An 18,134-nucleotide genomic window follows, 5' to 3' on the forward strand; every position below is an offset into this window, starting at 1 on the left:
TAGTCGCGAATAGTCACAGCCGCCTCTGCGGGGCGGAGAACACCAGAGAGAAAAGAGCTCTCCGGCGGGCAGGATTCCGCCGGGGAAATTCCCTCCCGGAGAGGGAAATCGACGCCATCGTCACCATCATCGAGCTGGACATCATCTCCATCACCATCGTCATCATCTCCATCATCATCACCGCCATCTCCACCGCTGCACCCCGTCACCGCTGTAACAATTTGGGTTGGATCTTGATTGTTTGATAGGGGAAACTCTCCCGGTGTTGATTTCTACTTGTTATTGATGCTATTGAGTGAAACCATTGAACCAAGGTTTATGTTCAGATTGTTATTCATCATCATATCACCTCTGATCATGTTCCATATGATGTCTCGTGAGTAGTTCGTTTAGTTCTTGAGGAAATGGGTGAAGTCTAAACGTTAGTAGTGAACTATGGTTGAGTAATATTCAATGTTATGATATTTAAGTTGTGGTGTTATTCTTCTAGTGGTGTCATGTGAACGTCGACTACATGATACTTCACCTTTATGGGCCTAGGGGAATACATCTTGTACTTGTTTGCCAATTGCGGGGTTGCCGGAGTGACGAAACCTAAACCCCCATTGGTATATCGATGCGGGAGGGATAGCAGGATCTCGGAGTTTAAGGCTGTGGTTAGATTTATCTTAATTACTTTCTTGTATTTGCGGATGCTTGCAAGGGGTATAATCACAAGTATGTATTAGTCCTAGGAAGGGCGGTGCATTAGCATAGGTTCACCCACACAACACTTATCAAAACAATGAAGATAAATCAGTCAGTATGAAGCGAAAGCACTAGACTAAAATCCCGTGTGTCCTCAAGAACGTTTGGTCATTATAAGTAAACAAACCGGCTTGTCCTTTGTGCTAAAAGGATTGGGCCACTCGCTGAAATTATTTCTCTCGCATTTTACTTACTCGTACTTTATTTATACTGCTACATCAAAACCCCTCGAATACTTGTCTCGTGAGCATTTACAGTGAATCCTTCATCGAAACTGCTTGTCAACACCTTCTGCTCCTCGTTGGGTTCGACACTCTTATTTATCGAAAGTACTACGATACACCCCCTATACTTGTGGGTCATCAATGCTTTCCATTGAAATGTTAATGACATCGCGGCAACACAACGTAGGTGGAGATGGTAGCAAGGGAACAGGAGGCCTAGGAGCGGCAGACACATATGGAGCAGCAGCTTAGGGACTACCAGCAGCAGCAACAGGTGCAGCTGATGCAGTAGATGCAGCAGCAGCAGTAGATGATCCAGCAGCACCAGTCACAGATGAGCTGGATGATGAGCCAAACCAATCTATCTTCTCCATCGGGGAGTGGTCTTCCTCTTCCTCCTTTCTCCTTGCCGTGGGTAAGTGGTTAACTCCATATCTCCATCTTATTTTCTCTTGTCTTATTTACTTATCATATCAGCAGCAGCAGATGCAGGAGCCTTCGCAGATGATGCCAAACATGCCGCTCATCCAGGCACCGTCCACTCAGAGCCCGGTGACACCTTTCACCGTGAACAACACGAACATCATCCGGAACCTGATCCCCGGTGAGTCCTCCTACACTTGTGCTCAACCCGCTTCTAGGTTGTAGAATGCCATGACACCATGTTCAATTCCATGTCAATATGCAAATGCTAGTACTTGTTGAAGAGTAGCCATGGAGCCATTCTTGTTCAATTCCATGTCAACATGCAAATGCTAAATGAATGCCACCATGTTCGATTCTCATGTCATGCTTTCCTTTTCACCTTGTAGGAGAATGAAAAGGCAATGACGATGATGCCATGGGAAGCAATGAAGGAGGACAAGGTTGATGGCATGGATTCTATGAACTCGTCGTCATGCATTTCCTTGTCGTTGTTCGATATGCACTTGTCGTTGTAATGGATTGTATGCACTTGTTCGAATTGCTATTTAACTTGTATGGATGGACTCTATGTATGGACCTTATGTATGGACTATGTGTGTTTGATATATTTGTGGTGTTGTTGATGTGTTTGGTGATGATATGTTGAATATATATGTTGTATATGCTCTATTTTGAAATGCTCTATTTTGAATTGCAGGGATTAATGAAAAACAACAAAAATAGCAAAAATACTGGGGCATTTGCCATGTGTATGCACACGGCAAAGGACATTTGGTCACTTTGCCGTGTGTATGGCTCCACGTGTCGCCAGCCTGTGCTCCTGACACACAGGGGGCGTGCCTGGACGAACCTTTGCCGTGCGTGCAGGGGCAGGGCGCACGGCAAAGCCACCATGCACGACACGACCACATCGCACGGCAAAGCCTCCTCCGCACGACAAAGGGTCAGCGCACGGCAGCCCTGGCCGCACGGCACTGGCCTTGCGCACGGCAAAGGCTCAGCGCACGGCAAAGCCGCCGACGCACGACAAAGAACTTCTGACGCACGACTGCGAATCGTTGCACGACGAAGGTTTGCACGCACGACAAAGAATCGGACGCACGGCAAAGTCTTTGCCATGCAACTCTGACAACGTGCACGACAAAGAACTCGTTGTCGTCGGAAATGCTGTCGTGCGATCGTTGTCGTGCGACGTACGTCGGACGGCAAAGACTTTGCCATGCGCGCATGTAGGGGCCTTTGCCGTGTGAATCGTCGCACGGCAATGTGCTTCTTTCCCGTAGTGAAACCACCACGAATACTACATGATCCATCCAACTGATTCCGGAAATTGAGGGATTAGACGCGATCCTTGCCGGTAGTTATGAGGAAGCAAATCAAGAAAATTAATTACCCCTGGTGCATGCCCTCACTCGCCATCTATCAAATCTAACGCTGTACAGAAGTCTCATCGTACGATAGCTGAGGGGTCCGTTAAAATGCTAGGATCGACAACCGATCCCTAGTGGTGCCCAAGAAGATATGGCTCTGTGAATCATCTAGGTTGAAGTTGGTCTAAGAATTACTCAGTGAACCTTGAAGTTGGTCTAAGAATTACTCAGTGAATCGAGATCTAGATGTGTCCATGATTTATCATCCAAAATAATTTCGACCATATTGATGCTTGTCGTATTTTGCAGATTCCTCTGAATATTAATGGTTTTGATGATTTCATAGCATGTCACGGTACCAAATCAGGGATGTTTGCTGTACACCCAGCTTACCATACAGAATGGCGCCACCAGTTCAATGGTATCACTTGCAGGTCATTAATAGCTGGTACTCCGTTGAACAACTCTACCTGGAAAATTCTATGGAATCTCAATGTACCTGCAAAGGTGAAGATTTATTGTTGGCGAATTCTTCACGGTATTCTACCTCTGAAAGTCATTTTATTCAGGCGCCATATTGGAACGGATGACCGCTGTCTGATCTGTAATGTTTCATCAGAAGACGTGAACCACATGCTTTTCAACTGCCAGAATGCCATGAGTATCTGGAAGGGCATTGGGCTTGACTCAAAAACTGATGAAGCCCTCTTGTCGGGAAGGCCAGGATCTGAGGTTCTTGCTTCCCTTCTCGGCTCTAATAATGAACCGATGCCTAATTACGAGTCTATACAAATCAGGGAACTGATTGCTGTTACGGCTTGGTATATTTGGTGGATTAGGAGAAGACTATCTCATGGTGAACATATTCCTCCCATCAGAAATTGCATCTCCTCTATTTGAGCCATTACAGCAAATTCACTCACGGGCAAAATCGGTAAACTACAATATTGGGAAGATAACCTGGTTGTAACCAAGAGGTAATTTTGTTAAAGTTAATGTGGATGCAGCGTTCATCGCGGAGGAAGGCAATGGTGCTACGGGGGTGATCATACGAAATAACCAGGGGATGTTTTTGGCAGCTGGGGCTCGGTTCATACCGCATGTGGCGTCAGCTTCCATGGCAGAGGCACTGGCTATATTGCATGGTTTAAAACTTGCTATAAATATGGGGTTCACCAAAGTTGAAGCAGAGTATGATGCATTGGAAGTTATACATATGTATAAGGGAGATGAAAGAATATGGAATGATGCTACTGCTATTTATGCCTAGATTATTACAACAACTAGTAGTATTGGTGAGGTGGAGTTTCTTCATTGCAAGAGGGAGTTAAATTCTGTGGCTCATCTCATAGCTAGGGATTCTGTTAGCTCTAGAATTTCTTGTAGCTGGGTCGATGAACCCCCTAGTTTTATCCTCCAACCTCTCCTTGATGATGTAACTATTATGTAAACTGGTGGCAGCAAATTTTTTACGCACTCTTTTCCTTTCAGGGTATCTAAGGGGGCTGGAAGGTTTTTAATGAGGCGGCTTGCTTGCCTGTTATTAATGAAATAGTTTCAAAAAAAAAGATGTGTCCATGATTTAAATCTCAGCCGGCCTAGAATTAGCAAAAAGGTTTTTATTAAACTCTGTCAATTTTGTTACTATTATCGGTCTACATCAAGAAGGTACTATTAGACCGATCGATGCTTTTGAATGCGCCGTGTCAACACGGTGTGTGAGACCGATGTTACAAAACTCAGCACCTTTCGTGTCTATACTCTATACCGCCAAAGGAAAAAAAAAGTGTATGCGTGCCTCTGTATTCTATGAGCTCAAACTCTTTATCCCTGCAGCTTAGAACACTTTGGAAGATCGGCAGGTGGCGGCGGGAGAGTCGTCTCCGGCGTCGGCCCGTTGTCGACTACGAGCACTGTGGCCATGCCTGGGGCGATGTGGTACTCGAAGTGGCAGTGCAGGAACCAGGAGCCGGGGTTGTCGGCGACGAACCGGATGGCCGCCCAGCCAAGCCTGGGCACATGCACCGTGTTCTTCACCGGCGGGTCGACCAGGTTGTAGCTGCGCGCGTCGCTCGCGGCGTCGTAGTTGCCGTGGCCCTGCGCGAGCACGAAGAAGTCGTGGCCGTGTAGATGCATCGGGTTGGAGTCGCTCTGCATCATGGCCGTGCTCTGGAACACCACCTCCACCGTGGCGTTGTACCGGAACCGGCGCGCCGTGGTGGCCTTCCGCGTCGGCTCGATGGCCTCCTCCTTCCCGCCGGGGGCGACCGGTATCAGCGCCGGGTCCGTGTAGTTGAAGGGCCTCGGCGGCCTGCTCGGCAGCTCCTCCACCGTGGACGACAAGGAGGCGTCGCCGCGGTAGCGTGCCTCGAGCAGCGCCAGCTTGTCCGGGAGGTGGAAGGAGACGTTGTTCATGTAGGCGACGAGAATGGACTCGCTGCTCCCTCCCCTCTTGCACGACGTCATGTTCCCTCTGCAGACGGAGCCCTGGCCAAGCGCGATGTACAGGCGCTCGTCGACGGGGCCTCGTACCTGCGGCAGCAACGGGTGCCCGGGCGCGGCGCCGGTGAGGTTGCCGTGGAAGTGGAACGTCGTGGTCGTGTCGTGGTTGTCCGGCATGTCCGGTATCACGGCACCTCGCTCGGCGCCAGCACAGTCGACGCTGGCGTTGATGTTCTTGTACCGCACCAAGCCTCTGGAGATGTAGAGCGGCAGCTGCGGGTCGGGCTCCGGCGCCTCGATGGCCAGGGCGACCATGTGGTAGGTCCGGCACGGCGGCGCGTCGGCGACCATGAGCACGTCCATGGTCTCTCCAGGCGCGACGGCGACGACGTCGGTGCTGAAGGGCCTAAGGTAGTTGGCGTCGGAGGCGACGACCGTGAAGCTGTGGTCGGCCACCTTGAAGTAGTACTCGGAGTAGAGCGCCGCGTTCACCAGGCGGAGCAGGTAGGTCTTGCCGGGCTCAACGTCCAGGACGTAGCTGTCTTCGGCCTTGCCGGAGCAGTTGCTGAGATCTCCGAGCTTTCCGTTGATGGTGGCCGCGGCAGGGTCGTTGTCGTTGCTGTTCAGGTACGCCTTGTCCACCTCCGTGAGATCCTTGTGCCACCATTCTCCTGCATGCCACACGATCGAGATGTCAAAACCGAAGTGATCGATCTCTCAATCGCAGAGGAGAAATCAAGAAAGAAGAGGGAACCTATGATGATGGGGACATCCATGTCGGGCTTGCGGAACGGGTAGTTGCCGGACTTGGGGCGGATGATGATGACGCCGTGGAGGGTGGCGCGGAGGCTGGAGACGTGGGAGTGCCACCACAGCGTGCCCTCCTGCCCGGTCAGGTTGAACCGGTAGGAGAAGGTGTGGTTGGGCTGGATGGGGCACTGCGTTACCATCCCTGCTCCGTCCGCCCAGCAGTTGAGCCGCTGCTTCACACCGTGCCTGCGCATGAATGATACTAGAGTCAAATATATACATTCTGCATTCTGAAATGTCGATCCGGGCCACTTCCATCCCGTCAGAAATTGGAGAGATTCCGATCGAGCTAGTCTACCAGTGAATGGTTATTCCATGGGGGGACTCGTTAACGACATGGACGACCACCGTGTCCCCTTCCGTAGCCTCGATAGCTGGGCCTGGGAATTGCCCGTTCACCAGCGTCACCAGCGTGTCCTTGCACAAGTGTTGCATATGCATCTGCCGTACCTGCACGCATAGGAAGACGATAATTAGATCAGGCGAAGACTGTATAATCATAGCTACATGGATCACTAGGTACATGTAGTACTCACAACGAATGTGTGCTCCACGAGGGCCGCCTCGGCTGCTGTTAGGGCAACGGCGACGGCCAAGAGGGCAGCAGCTGCTGCTGCCATGAGAGGCATGCTGCTCCACCCCAATTTCTCTAGCTAGACTAGTTTGTTTGGATCAAGCTGAGTGCTAATTCTGGCGATGTACCGATGCCTTTTATAGTTACAAGATCGAAGCTCGAACCTTCCACTGTAGGGAAAGGGACTCTCACAGTCCATCGAGGTAGGTCTGTTGGTTAGAACTCAGAAGCTGGCCTACGTCTGCATTTGACAACAAAACGATTTTTTACACACCCAATGCTAACGCGTCTAAGGAAGTTCCAGCAAGCTGCGCAACCTGAGAAGAGACCGGAACTCCTCTGATCCATGGAGTCTCCCAGCGGTCAACATGGTGATGCGCACGGAGCTTGACCCCGCGCGCGCGCGACGGAGGGACAAAGCTAACCTAAGGACAAGTCAAAACCCTTTCTAGTTATCTGCTCGAGATTACGTCAAACAGGTCACCGTCATATCAGATCTCCTGCATGGACGTACGGTAGCTAATTTTAACTCTTGTCAAATGGCCGCTAGCCACCTATAAATGGTTTTAAAACGAAAATAGATACGTGCCTTAATCCTTAAGCACCTATAGCTCCTGCACAATTCCACAGCCTACACCCCCACACGCTTACCAGTTTTTTCTTGCAGATTGCTCAAGACACGAAAGGATCAGGCATGCACAAAAATATGTCCTTTTTTCGTTAAAAAAAAGTAATGAAAACTGATCTCATTGTGGGAACGCGTTTCCTCAGAAAATGGTGCGAGCAAAGTTGGCATATCAAATGAGCTGCTGAATTTGTAGGCAGATTTGCTGAAACTGTCACAGCAACTGGTCCAAAATGCTACCTAGCTAACACCCGATGCGTAACCATGAACCCAATTTTTTTCCGTTCCAAACCATCTCTCTGTATATATTCAGTTCATATATAGGTGAGAAATGCATCACAACTTTGCAATACTTAGCATACAAGAAGCTTCATTTCTTCCCTGCTGATGTGATGAACTTGGACCATTGGCGTTTTTTTTACCTAACACACCATGGCCCATGAGGAACTGGAGTTCCTGGTACTAGCTTTGAAACCAATGGCTTTTAAATCAAAAGGCAGCAACTAGCTAGTTTTCCCTTCAATAAGTTAAAGATGTACTAGAAAATGCAGAGAATCCTCCTGCGCTCATCTCATGACTTAATTGAGTATTTTACTTCACAGGTTCAGAAAATAGAATGAAACTTCAGGAGAATATATCTCTACCATCGTTTTGGGTGCAACTATAGTCCAATGCCCTCAAGCCTAACGGACTCTTTGATTCGCATCAATTGAACACTTCCACAGTCAGAATAGATTCAGTAACAAATATTTATGTTACTTCCAAACTCACATTCATTCCTCATAGAACTCTTAATAAAAAAAGCTTTCCTCATATTAATATTATTATTATTATTTTCTCTTTTTTCATTATTTTTTACCACCATTGATACATATATAGTAGGGTTTGTGCTCTCATCTTTGTTCACACTTTTATTTCTATCCTAAAGGGTGGTTGTGCGTTCCTAGTTCGTGGTTCACCCCGGATTCTACTTCTTCATGTTAGTCGACACAAAACATAGTTTTATCTGGATCTTCCAAAGATATCTCATGAAAAACTACTTGGAGTGTTGTTGAAATACCACATAATAGGTAGTCATAGTGGACACATGCAGAAAAATAACCTAGCTCAGTGGATTTGGATGCAAAAACTACTTGGGGTGGTGGTGGTGGTGTTGGTGATGGTGGTGGCCGGCCGGAAGAGGTGGTGGTGGTGGTGGCCGGCCGGAGGAGGAGGAGGAGGAGGTGGTGGTGATGGTGGTGGCCGGAGGTGGTGGTGGTGGTGGTGTTGGTGATGGTGGTGGCCGGCCGAAGGAGGTGGAGGAGGTGGTGGTGGTGGTGGTGGTGGTGATGGTGGTGGCGGCTGGAGGAGGTGGTGGTGGTGGTGATGGTGGTCGCCGGAGGAGGTGGTGGTGGTCGCCGGAGTAGGTGGTGGTGGTCGCCGGAGGAGGAGGAGAAGGTGGTGGTGGTCGCCGGAGAAGAAGGGAGGAGGAGGAGGTGGTGGTGGTGGAGAACAAGTGAGGAGGTGGTGGTGGTGCTGGTGGTGGTGGGAGGAGAAGTGAGGAAGATGGAGAAGTGGTGGAGGAGATGTAGGGATTCGTTGCATAGAAAACAAAAATTTTCCTACCGCGAGAACGCAATCCAAGCCAAGATGCAATCTAAAAGACGGGAGCAACGAGGAGATGATCGAGACTCACCCTTGAAGATTTCCAAAGCCTACAAGATGAGGCTCTTGTTGCTGCGGTAGACGATCACTTGCCGCTTGCAAAAGCGCGTAGAAGATCTTGATCACGGTGCCACGATCGGGCAGCACCTCCGTACTCGGTCACACGTTCGGTGTTGATGAAGACGACGTCCTTCTCCCTGTTCCAGCGGGCAGCGGAAGTAGTAGCTCCTCCTTGAATCCAGCAGCATGACGGCGTGATGGCGGTGGCGATGGAGAACTCCGGCGGAGCTTCGCTAAGCATTGCGGGAGAGGTGGAGGAGTGGGGCGGCTAGGGTTTGGGAGAGGGGTTGGCCGGCCTCCTTGGGGTGCGGCCAAGGTGGTGGTGTTGTGGTGGCCGGCCCCCTCCCCTATGCCCCTCATTATATAGGTGGAACCCCAAGTGTTGGACTACAAGTCTTCGAATAAGACCCGAACCCAAAACCTTCCATGTAGTAGGGAAACCTACCCAAGGTGGGACTCCCACCCAAGTGGGATTCCCACCCTTCCATGTGAGGGGTGGCCGGCCCCCTTGGTGGAGTCCACCTTGGACTCCCCTCTAGGGTTGGCCGGCCATGGGGAGGTGGAGTCCCTCCGGGACTCTTCCTTCCTTAGTGATTTCTTCCGGACTTTTCTAGAACCTTCCATAAATGCACCGGATCATTTTCAAACTTATAAAATGACTTCCTATATATGAATCTTATTCTCCGGACCATTCCGGAACTCCTCGTGATGTCCGGGATCCCATCCGAGACTTCGAACAAAAGCTTCGAACTCCATTCCATATTCAAGTTCTACTATTACAACATCAAACCTTAAGTGTGTCACCCTACGGTTCGCGAACTATGTAGACATGGTTGAGAACTCTCTCCGACCAATAACCAATAGCGGGATCCGGAGATCCATAATGGCTCCCACATATTCAACGATGACTTAGTGATCGAATGAACCATTACATATGATACCAATTCCCTTTGTCACGCGATATTTTACTTGTCCGAGGTTTGATCATCGGTATCACTCTATACCTTGTTCAACCTCATCTCCTGACAAATACTCTTTACTCGTACCGTGGTATGTGGTCTCTTATGAACTTATTCATATGCTTGCAAGACATTAGACGACATTCCACCGAGAGGGCCCAGAGTATATCTATCCGTCATCGGGATGGACAAATCCCACTGTTGATCCATATGCCTCAACTCATACTTTCCGGATACTTAATCACCTTGATAACCACCCATTTACGCAGTGGCGTTTGATGTAATCAAAGTACCTTTCCAGTATAAGTGATTTACATGATCTCATGGTCATAAGGACTAGGTAACTGTGTATCGAAAGCTTATAGCAAATAACTTAATGACGTGATCTTATGCTATGCTTAATTGGGTGTGTCCATTATATCATTCATATAATGGTACAACCTTGTTATTAATAACATCCAATGTTCATGATTATGAAACTAATCATCTATTAATCAACAAGCTAGTTAAGAGGCTTACTAGGGACTCATTGTTTGTTTACATAACACACATGTATCAATGTTTCGGTTAATACAATTATAGCATGGTATATAAACATTTATCATAAACATAAAGATATATAATAACCACTTTTATTATTGCCTCTTGGGCATATCTCCAACAGCTCTCCCACTTGCACTAGAGTCAATAATCTAGATTACATTGTAAGGTACCTAACACCCATGGTATTCTGGTGTTGGTCATGCTTTGCCCTAGGGAGAGCTTTAGTCAACGGATCTACTACATTCAGATCAGTGTGTACTTTGTAAATCTTTACTTCTCCATCTTCGATGTACTCGCGAATCGAATGATAACGCAGCTTGATATGCTTCAGCCTCTTGTGTGACCTTGGTTCATGTGCATTGGCGATGGCACCCATGTTGTCACAGTAGATGACTAGTGGGTCCAATGCACTAGGAACCACACCGAGCTCTACAATGAACCTCTTCATCCATACCGCTTCTGATGAAGCCTCCGAAGCCGCTATGTACTCCGATTCTCGTTGAAGACTTCGCCACCGTGCACCGCTTCGAGCTTGCCCAGCTTATCGCAGCACCATTCAATATAAACACGTACCCGCATTGTGACTTAGAGTCATCAGGATCAGTGTTCCAACTTGCATCGGTGTAACTTGTTACAACGAGCTCTTGGTCACCTCCATAACAAAGAAACATATCCTTAGTTCTTTTCAAGTACTTCAGGATATTCTTGACCGCTGTCCAGGTGTTCCATTCCTGGATCACTTTGATATCTCGCTAGTCAAACTAACGAGCATGTGCTATATCCGGTCTAGTACATAGCATGGCATACATGATAGAGCCTATTGCCGAGGCATAGGGATCCGACTCATCCTTTCTCTTTCTTCCGCCGTAGCCGGACCTTGAGTCTTACTCAAGACCTTGCCTGGTAACATAGGTAAAAATCCTTTCTTACTTTCGTCCATTCTAAACTTCTTTAGAATCTTTTCCGAGTATGTACTCGTGATAGCCCTATTAGACATCTTGATCTATCTCTATAAATCTTGATGCCTAATATATACGATGCTTCACCAAGGTCTTTCATTGAAAAATTGTTATTCAAATAACCTTTTACACTGCTTAATAGTTCTACATCATTCCCAATCAATAATATGTCATCTACATATAATATCGGGAATGCTACGGAGCTCCCACTCACTTTCTTGTAAATACAGGCCTCTCCATGACACTCGTATAAACCCGAAGTCTTTGATCACCTTATCAAAGCGTCGGTTCCAACTTCTCGATGCTTGCTTCAGTCCATAAATTGAACGCTGAAGTTTGCATACTTTGTCAGCATTTTTAGGATCGACAAAACCTTTGGGTTGTACCATATACAACTCTTCCTCAATGTCTCCATTAAGGAACGCCGTTTTGACATCCATCTGCCAAATCTCATAATCGAAAAATGCAGCTATTGCTAACAAAATCCTCACAGATTTTAGCTTCGCTACAGGTGAGAAAGTCTCATCGTAGTCAACACCTTAAATTTGTCGGAAACCCTTTGCGACAAGTCGAGCTTTATAGACAGTAATATTACCATCAGCATTTGTTTTTCTCTTGAAGATCCATTTATTCTCGACAGCCTTGCGGCTATCAGGTAGGTCTATCAAAGTCCATACTTTGTTATCATACATGGATCCCATTTCGGATTTCATGGCTTCTTGCCATTTGTTGGAATCTGGGCTCATCATCGCTTCTTCATACGTCGCAGGGTCTTCATCATTGTTGTCCACAATCATGACATTTAGACAAGGATCATACCAATCAGGAGTGGCACGTTCCCTTGTCGATCTGCGAGGTTCAGTAGCTATCTCGTTTGAAGTTTCATGATCATTATCATTAGCTTCCTCTGTTGCCGGTGTAGACGGCACAGGAACATCTTCCGGTACTGCGCTACTCTGATCAACGAGCAAAGATTCTTCAATCTCATTGAGTTCTACTTTTCTTCCAGTCACTTCTTTAGTGAGAAATTCTTTCTCAAGAAAGGTTCCGTTCTTAGCAACAAAGATCTTGCCTTCGGATCTGTGATAGAAAATGTACCCTATAGTTTCCTTAGGGTATCCTATGAAGACGCATTTCTCCGCTTTGGGTTCTAGCTTGTCCGGTTGTAACTTTTTTACATAGGCTTCGCAACCCCAAACTTTTAGGAACGACAGCTTAGGTTTCTTATTAAACCATAATTCATACGGCGTCGTTTCAACGGATTTTGATGGTGCTCTATTTAAAGTGAATGCGGCTGTCTCTAATGCATAACTCCAAAATGATAACGGCAAATCGGTAAGACACATCATAGAACGAACCATATCTAAGAGAGTTCGATTACGACGTTCGGACACACCGTTTCGTTGTGGTGTTCCCGGCGGTGTCAATTGTGAAAGTATTCCGCATTTCTTTAAATGCATGCCAAACTCATAACTCAGATATTCACCTCCGCGATCAGATCGTAGAAATTTAATCTTCTTGTTACGTTGATTTTCTACTTCACTTTGGAACTCCTTAAACTTCTCGAAAGTTTTGGATTTATGTTTCATTAAATAGATATACCCATATCTACTCAAATCATCTGTGAAGGTTAGAACATAACGATAACCACCGCGCGAGGCTACACTCATTGGTCCGCACACATCGGTATGTATGATTTCTAATAGGTCTGTAGCTCGCTCCATAATACCAGAGAATGGAGTCTTAGTCATTTTTCCCATCAGACATGCTTCACATCTATCAAGTGACTCAAAGTCAAGTGATTCTAGTAATCCATCGGTATGGAGTTTCTTTATGCGTTTCACTCCAATATGACCAAGACGACAGTGCCACATATAAGTAGAATTATCATTCAATTTAATTCGCTTAGCATCAATGTTATGTATATGTGTATCACTACTATCGAGATCTAACAGAAATAAGCCATTCTTTTCAGGTGCTCGACCATAAAATATATTATTCATAAAAATAGAACAACAATTATTCTCAGACTTGAATGAATAACCGTCTTGCATTAAACAAGATCCAGATATAATGTTCATGCTCAACGCGGGTACAAAATAACAATTATTAAGGCTTAAAACTAATCCCGAAGGTAGATGTAGAGGAAGTGTGCCGACAACGATCACATCGACTTTGGATCCATTTCCAACGCGCATCGTCACTTCATCCTTTAGTAGTCTTCGTTTATTCTTTAGTTCCTGTTTCGAGTTACAAATGTGAGCAACCGAACCAGTATCAAATACCCAGGTACTAGTACGAGAACCAGTAAGATAAACATCTATAACATGTATATCAGATATACCTTCTTTCTTCTTCTTGTCAAGGCCGCTCTTCAGATCCGCCAAATACTTGGAGCAATTACGCTTCCAGTGTCCCTTCTCCTTGCAGTAATAGCACTCAGCATCGGGCTTAGGGCCAGCCTTAGGTTTCACAGGAGGCGTGGCAGCTTTCTTGCCACCCTTCTTGTTTTTGCCTTTAGACTTGCCCTGTTTCTTGAAACTCGGTGGTCTTGTTGACCATCAACACTTGGTGCTCTTTCTTAATCTCAATCTCAGCAGATTTTAGCATGGCGAAGAGTTCGAGGTAACTCTTTGTTCATGTTCTGCATATTGTAATTCATCACAAAGTTCTTGTAACTAGGTGGCGGTGATTGAAGGACACGATTAATCCCCGATCCGTTAGGAATCACTATTCCCAAGTCAACGAGCTTCTTCGCATGCCCGGTCATGGCGAGCATGTGCTCACTAACGGAGCTGCCTTCTTCCATCATGCAAGCCGAAGAAGTGTTTCGATGCTTCATAGCATTCCACGGCCGCATGAGTTTCAAAGATAGTTTTCAACTCATTGACCAACTCATGAGGATCGTGGTGCTCAAAACGTTTTTGAAGATCGGCTTCCAGATCGCATAGGATGGCACACTCGAACTTGAGAGTACCGAGTTTTCCGAGTCGCGTAAACATTCTTTACTTCATCGGTTTCAGTTTCGGCAGGAGGGTCACCTAGCGGTGCATCAAGCACATATTGCAGGTTTCCGCCATTGAGGAAGATCCCCACATGACGGAACCAGTCGGTGAAGTTGCTACCGTTGCTCTTAAGCTTTTCTTTCTCTAGGAACTGGTTAAAATTGATTGGGGACGCCATATCTACAACATATATTTGCAATAGTTTAGACTAAGTTTATGACAAATTGAGTTCAAATTTTAATTTAATAAAATTAAAAACTAGGTGAACTCCCACTCAAAACAATATCCCTCGAATTGTCTTAGTGATCACACGAACCAAATCCACCACACCAAGTCCGATCATCACGAGACAAGATGTAACTTCAATGGCGAACACTCAAAGTGTTCATCATATCAATCATATGATTCATGCTCTACCTTTCGGTATCACGTGTTCCGAGACCATGTACGTACATGCTAGGCTCGTCAAGGCTACCTTAGTATCCGCATGTGCAAAACTGGCTTGCACCCGTTGTATGCACTTGTTGAGTCTATCACACCCGATCATCACGAGATGCTTCGAAATGACAAGTCTTGGCAACGGTGCTACTAAGGATGAACACTTTATTATCTTGATATTTTAGTGAGAGGGATCATCTTATAATGCTACCGTCGCGATCTAAGCAAAATAAGATGCATAAAAGGATTAACATCACATGCAGATCATATGTGATATGATATGGCTCTTTTGTCTTTGCGCCTTTGATCTTCATCTCCAAAGCACGGACATGATCTTCATCATCAACGGGCATGATCTCCATCATCGTCGGCGTAGCGTCAAGGTCAATGGCGCCGTCTTCATGATTGTTCTCCCATGTAGCAACTATTACAACTTCATTGAAATACTACTCAACATGAAATTTAAAGACAACCATAAGGCTCATGCCGGTTGCCACAATACAATAATGATCATCTCATACATAGTCATCATCACATTATGGCCATATCACATCACCAAACCCTGCAAAAACAAGTTAGACGTTCTCTAATTTGGTTTGCATATTTTACGTGGTTTAGGGTTTTCGAGTGAGATCTAATCTACCTACGAACATGAACCACAACGGTGATACTAGTGTTGTCAATAGAAGAGTAAATTGAATCTTCACTATAGTAGGAGAGACGAGACACCCGCAAAGCCACTTATGCAATACAAGTTGCATGTCGAGCGTGGAGCAAATCTCATGAACGCGGTCATGTAAAGTTAGCCCGAGCCGCTTCATCCCACTATGCCACAAAGATGCAAAGTACTCAAACTAAAGACAACATAAGCATCAACGCCCACAAAACCATTGTGTTCTACTCGTGCAACCATCTATGCATAGACACGGCTCGATACCACTCGTAGGGATTCGTTGCATAGAAAACAAAAAATTTCCTACCGCGAGAACGCAATCCAAGCCAAGATGCAATCTAGAAGACGGGAGCAACGAGGAGATGATCGAGACTCACCCTTGAAGATTTCCAAAGCCTACAAGATGAGGCTCTTGTTGCTGCGGTAGACGATCACTTGCCGCTTGCAAAAGCGCGTAGAAGATCTTGATCACGGTGCCACGATCGGGCAGCACCTCCGTACTCGGTCACACTTTCGGTGTTGATGAAGACGACGTCCTTCTCCCCGTTCCAGCGGGCAGCGGAAGTAGTAGCTCCTCCTTGAATTCAGCAGCACGACGGCGTGATGGCGGTGGCGATGGAGAACTCCGGCGGAGCTACGCTAAGCGTTGCGGGAGAGGTGGAGGAGTGAGGCGCGGCTAGGGTTTGGGAGAGGGGTTGGCCGGCCTCCTTGGGGTGCGGCCAAGGTGGTGGTGTTGTGGTGGCCGGCCTCCTTGGGGTGCGGCCAAGGTGGTGGTGTTGTGGTGGCCGGCCCCCTCCCCTATGCCCCTCATTATATAGGTGGAACCCCAAGTGTTGGACTACAAGTCTTCGAATAAGACCCGAACCCAAAACCTTCCATGTAGTAGGGAAACCTACCCAAGGTGGGACTCCCACCCAAGTGGGATTCCCACCCTTCCATGTAGGGGGGTGGCCGGCCCCCTTGGTGGAGTCCACCTTGGACTCCCCCCTCTAGGGTTGGCCGGCCATGGGGAGGTGGAGTCCCTCCGGGACTCTTCCTTCCTTAGTGATTTCTTTCGAACTTTTCTAGAACCTTCCATAAATGCACCGGATCATTTTCAAACTTATAAAATGACTTCCTATATATGAATCTTATTCTCCGGACCATTCCGGAACTCCTCGTGATGTCCGGGATCCCATCCGAGACTTCGAACAAAAGCTTCGAACTCCATTCCTTATTCAAGTTCTACTATTACAACATCAAACCTTAAGTGTGTCACCCTACGGTTCGCGAACTATGTAGACATGGTTGAGAACTCTCTCCGACCAATAACCAATAGCGGGATCTGGAGATCCATAATGGCTCCCACATATTCAACGATGACTTAGTGATCGAATGAACCATTACATATGATACCAATTCCCTTTGTCACGCGATATTTTACTTGTCCGAGGTTTGATCATCGGTATCACTCTATACCTTGTTCAACCTCATCTCCTGACAAATACTCTTTACTCGTACCGTGGTATGTGGTCTCTTATGAACTTATTCATATGCTTGCAAGACATTAGACGACATTCCACCGAGAGGGCCCGGAGTATATCTATCCGTCATCGGGATGGACAAATCCCACTTGTTGATCCATATGCCTCAACTCATACTTCCGGATACTTAATCACCTTGATAACCACCCATTTACGCAGTGGCGTTTGATGTAATCAAAGTACCTTTCCAGTATAAGTGATTTACATGATCTCATGGTCATAAGGACTAGGTAACTATGTATCGAAAGCTTATAGCAAATAACTTAATGACGTGATCTTATGCTATGCTTAATTGGGTGTGTCCATTATATCATTCATATAATGATACAACCTTGTTATTAATAACATCCAATGTTCATGATTATGAAACTAATCATCTATTAATCAACAAGCTAGTTAAGAGGCTTACTAGGGACTCATTGTTGTTTACATAACACACATGTATCAATATTTCGGTTAATACAATTATAGCATGGTATATAAACATTTATCATAAACATACAGATATATAATAACCACTTTTATTATTGTCTCTTGGGCATATCTCCAACAGGAGAAGTGGAGTAGTAGGAGATTTGGCGCCTCCGAATTTCAAAATTTCGGCCAAAACTTCTGTGGCGCATGGGGCACAAGATGCGCCACAGAATTTTTTTCTTTTTTTTATTTTGCAGGAAAAACCTTTAACTGGCCGTAACTTTTTACTCTTTTCGAATTTGGAAATTTTAAAAATTGTCCAACCGGGCAAGTCCTGGTGAATTCAAATGTAGAATTTTCGTGGGAACATTTTGATATATTGTGTGTTTTTTTTCGAGTTTGTATGCAACCAGAAATCCAGCTTGATGATTTTCCCACGCAATTTTACAAAAAAAGTCGAAATTCATGTTTGTTAAATTTCATTGGTGCTAGATGACATAATATATGGGAATCTCGAAGGATTTTATTTATTGAAATTTCTATCTATTTCTTTTATTTTTTACAAAGGGGTGGGGGGTGGAGTTGCGTGGGGAGAAAAAATCCCGCAGAATTCTTTGGCGCATCTAAACTACTTATAAAAGCACGAACATGGCAGAAACATCTGATCTCAGCCGTCAAACCATGTGAATCTAAAGGTC

The 18,134-nt window shown here is 46.1% G+C and overlaps 1 protein-coding gene across 1 annotated transcript; it reads right to left on the reverse strand.

Annotated features, from left to right (window-relative positions):
* Positions 1 to 4,591: 4,591 nt before the first annotated feature.
* Positions 4,592 to 6,639, reverse strand: LOC124689308 (laccase-19-like). The gene is made up of 4 exons (XM_047222859.1): positions 6,556 to 6,639; positions 6,318 to 6,469; positions 5,964 to 6,205; positions 4,592 to 5,880 (listed from the first exon to the last, which is right to left on the reverse strand). Exons 1-4 carry the CDS (start codon positions 6,637 to 6,639, stop codon positions 4,592 to 4,594), a joined length of 1,767 nt encoding a protein of 588 aa, XP_047078815.1.
* Between the last annotated feature and the right edge of the window lie 11,495 nt (positions 6,640 to 18,134).

The sequence above is a fragment of the Lolium rigidum genome, chromosome 2, assembly GCF_022539505.1.
Source record: "Lolium rigidum isolate FL_2022 chromosome 2, APGP_CSIRO_Lrig_0.1, whole genome shotgun sequence".
NCBI classification, from domain to species: Eukaryota; Viridiplantae; Streptophyta; class Magnoliopsida; order Poales; family Poaceae; genus Lolium; species Lolium rigidum.

Coding starts and splice junctions, on each gene's coding strand:
- LOC124689308 (XM_047222859.1), bottom strand. CDS start 6,639: ATGGCAGCAGCAGCTGCTGCCCTCTTGGCCGTCGCCGTTGCCCTAACA. Junction 6,470..6,555: donor TCGTGGAGCACACATTCGTT/GTGAGTACTACA, acceptor CTATGCGTGCAG/GTACGGCAGATGCATATGCA. Junction 5,881..5,963: donor GGATGTCCCCATCATCATAG/GTTCCCTCTTCT, acceptor TGTGGCATGCAG/GAGAATGGTGGCACAAGGAT.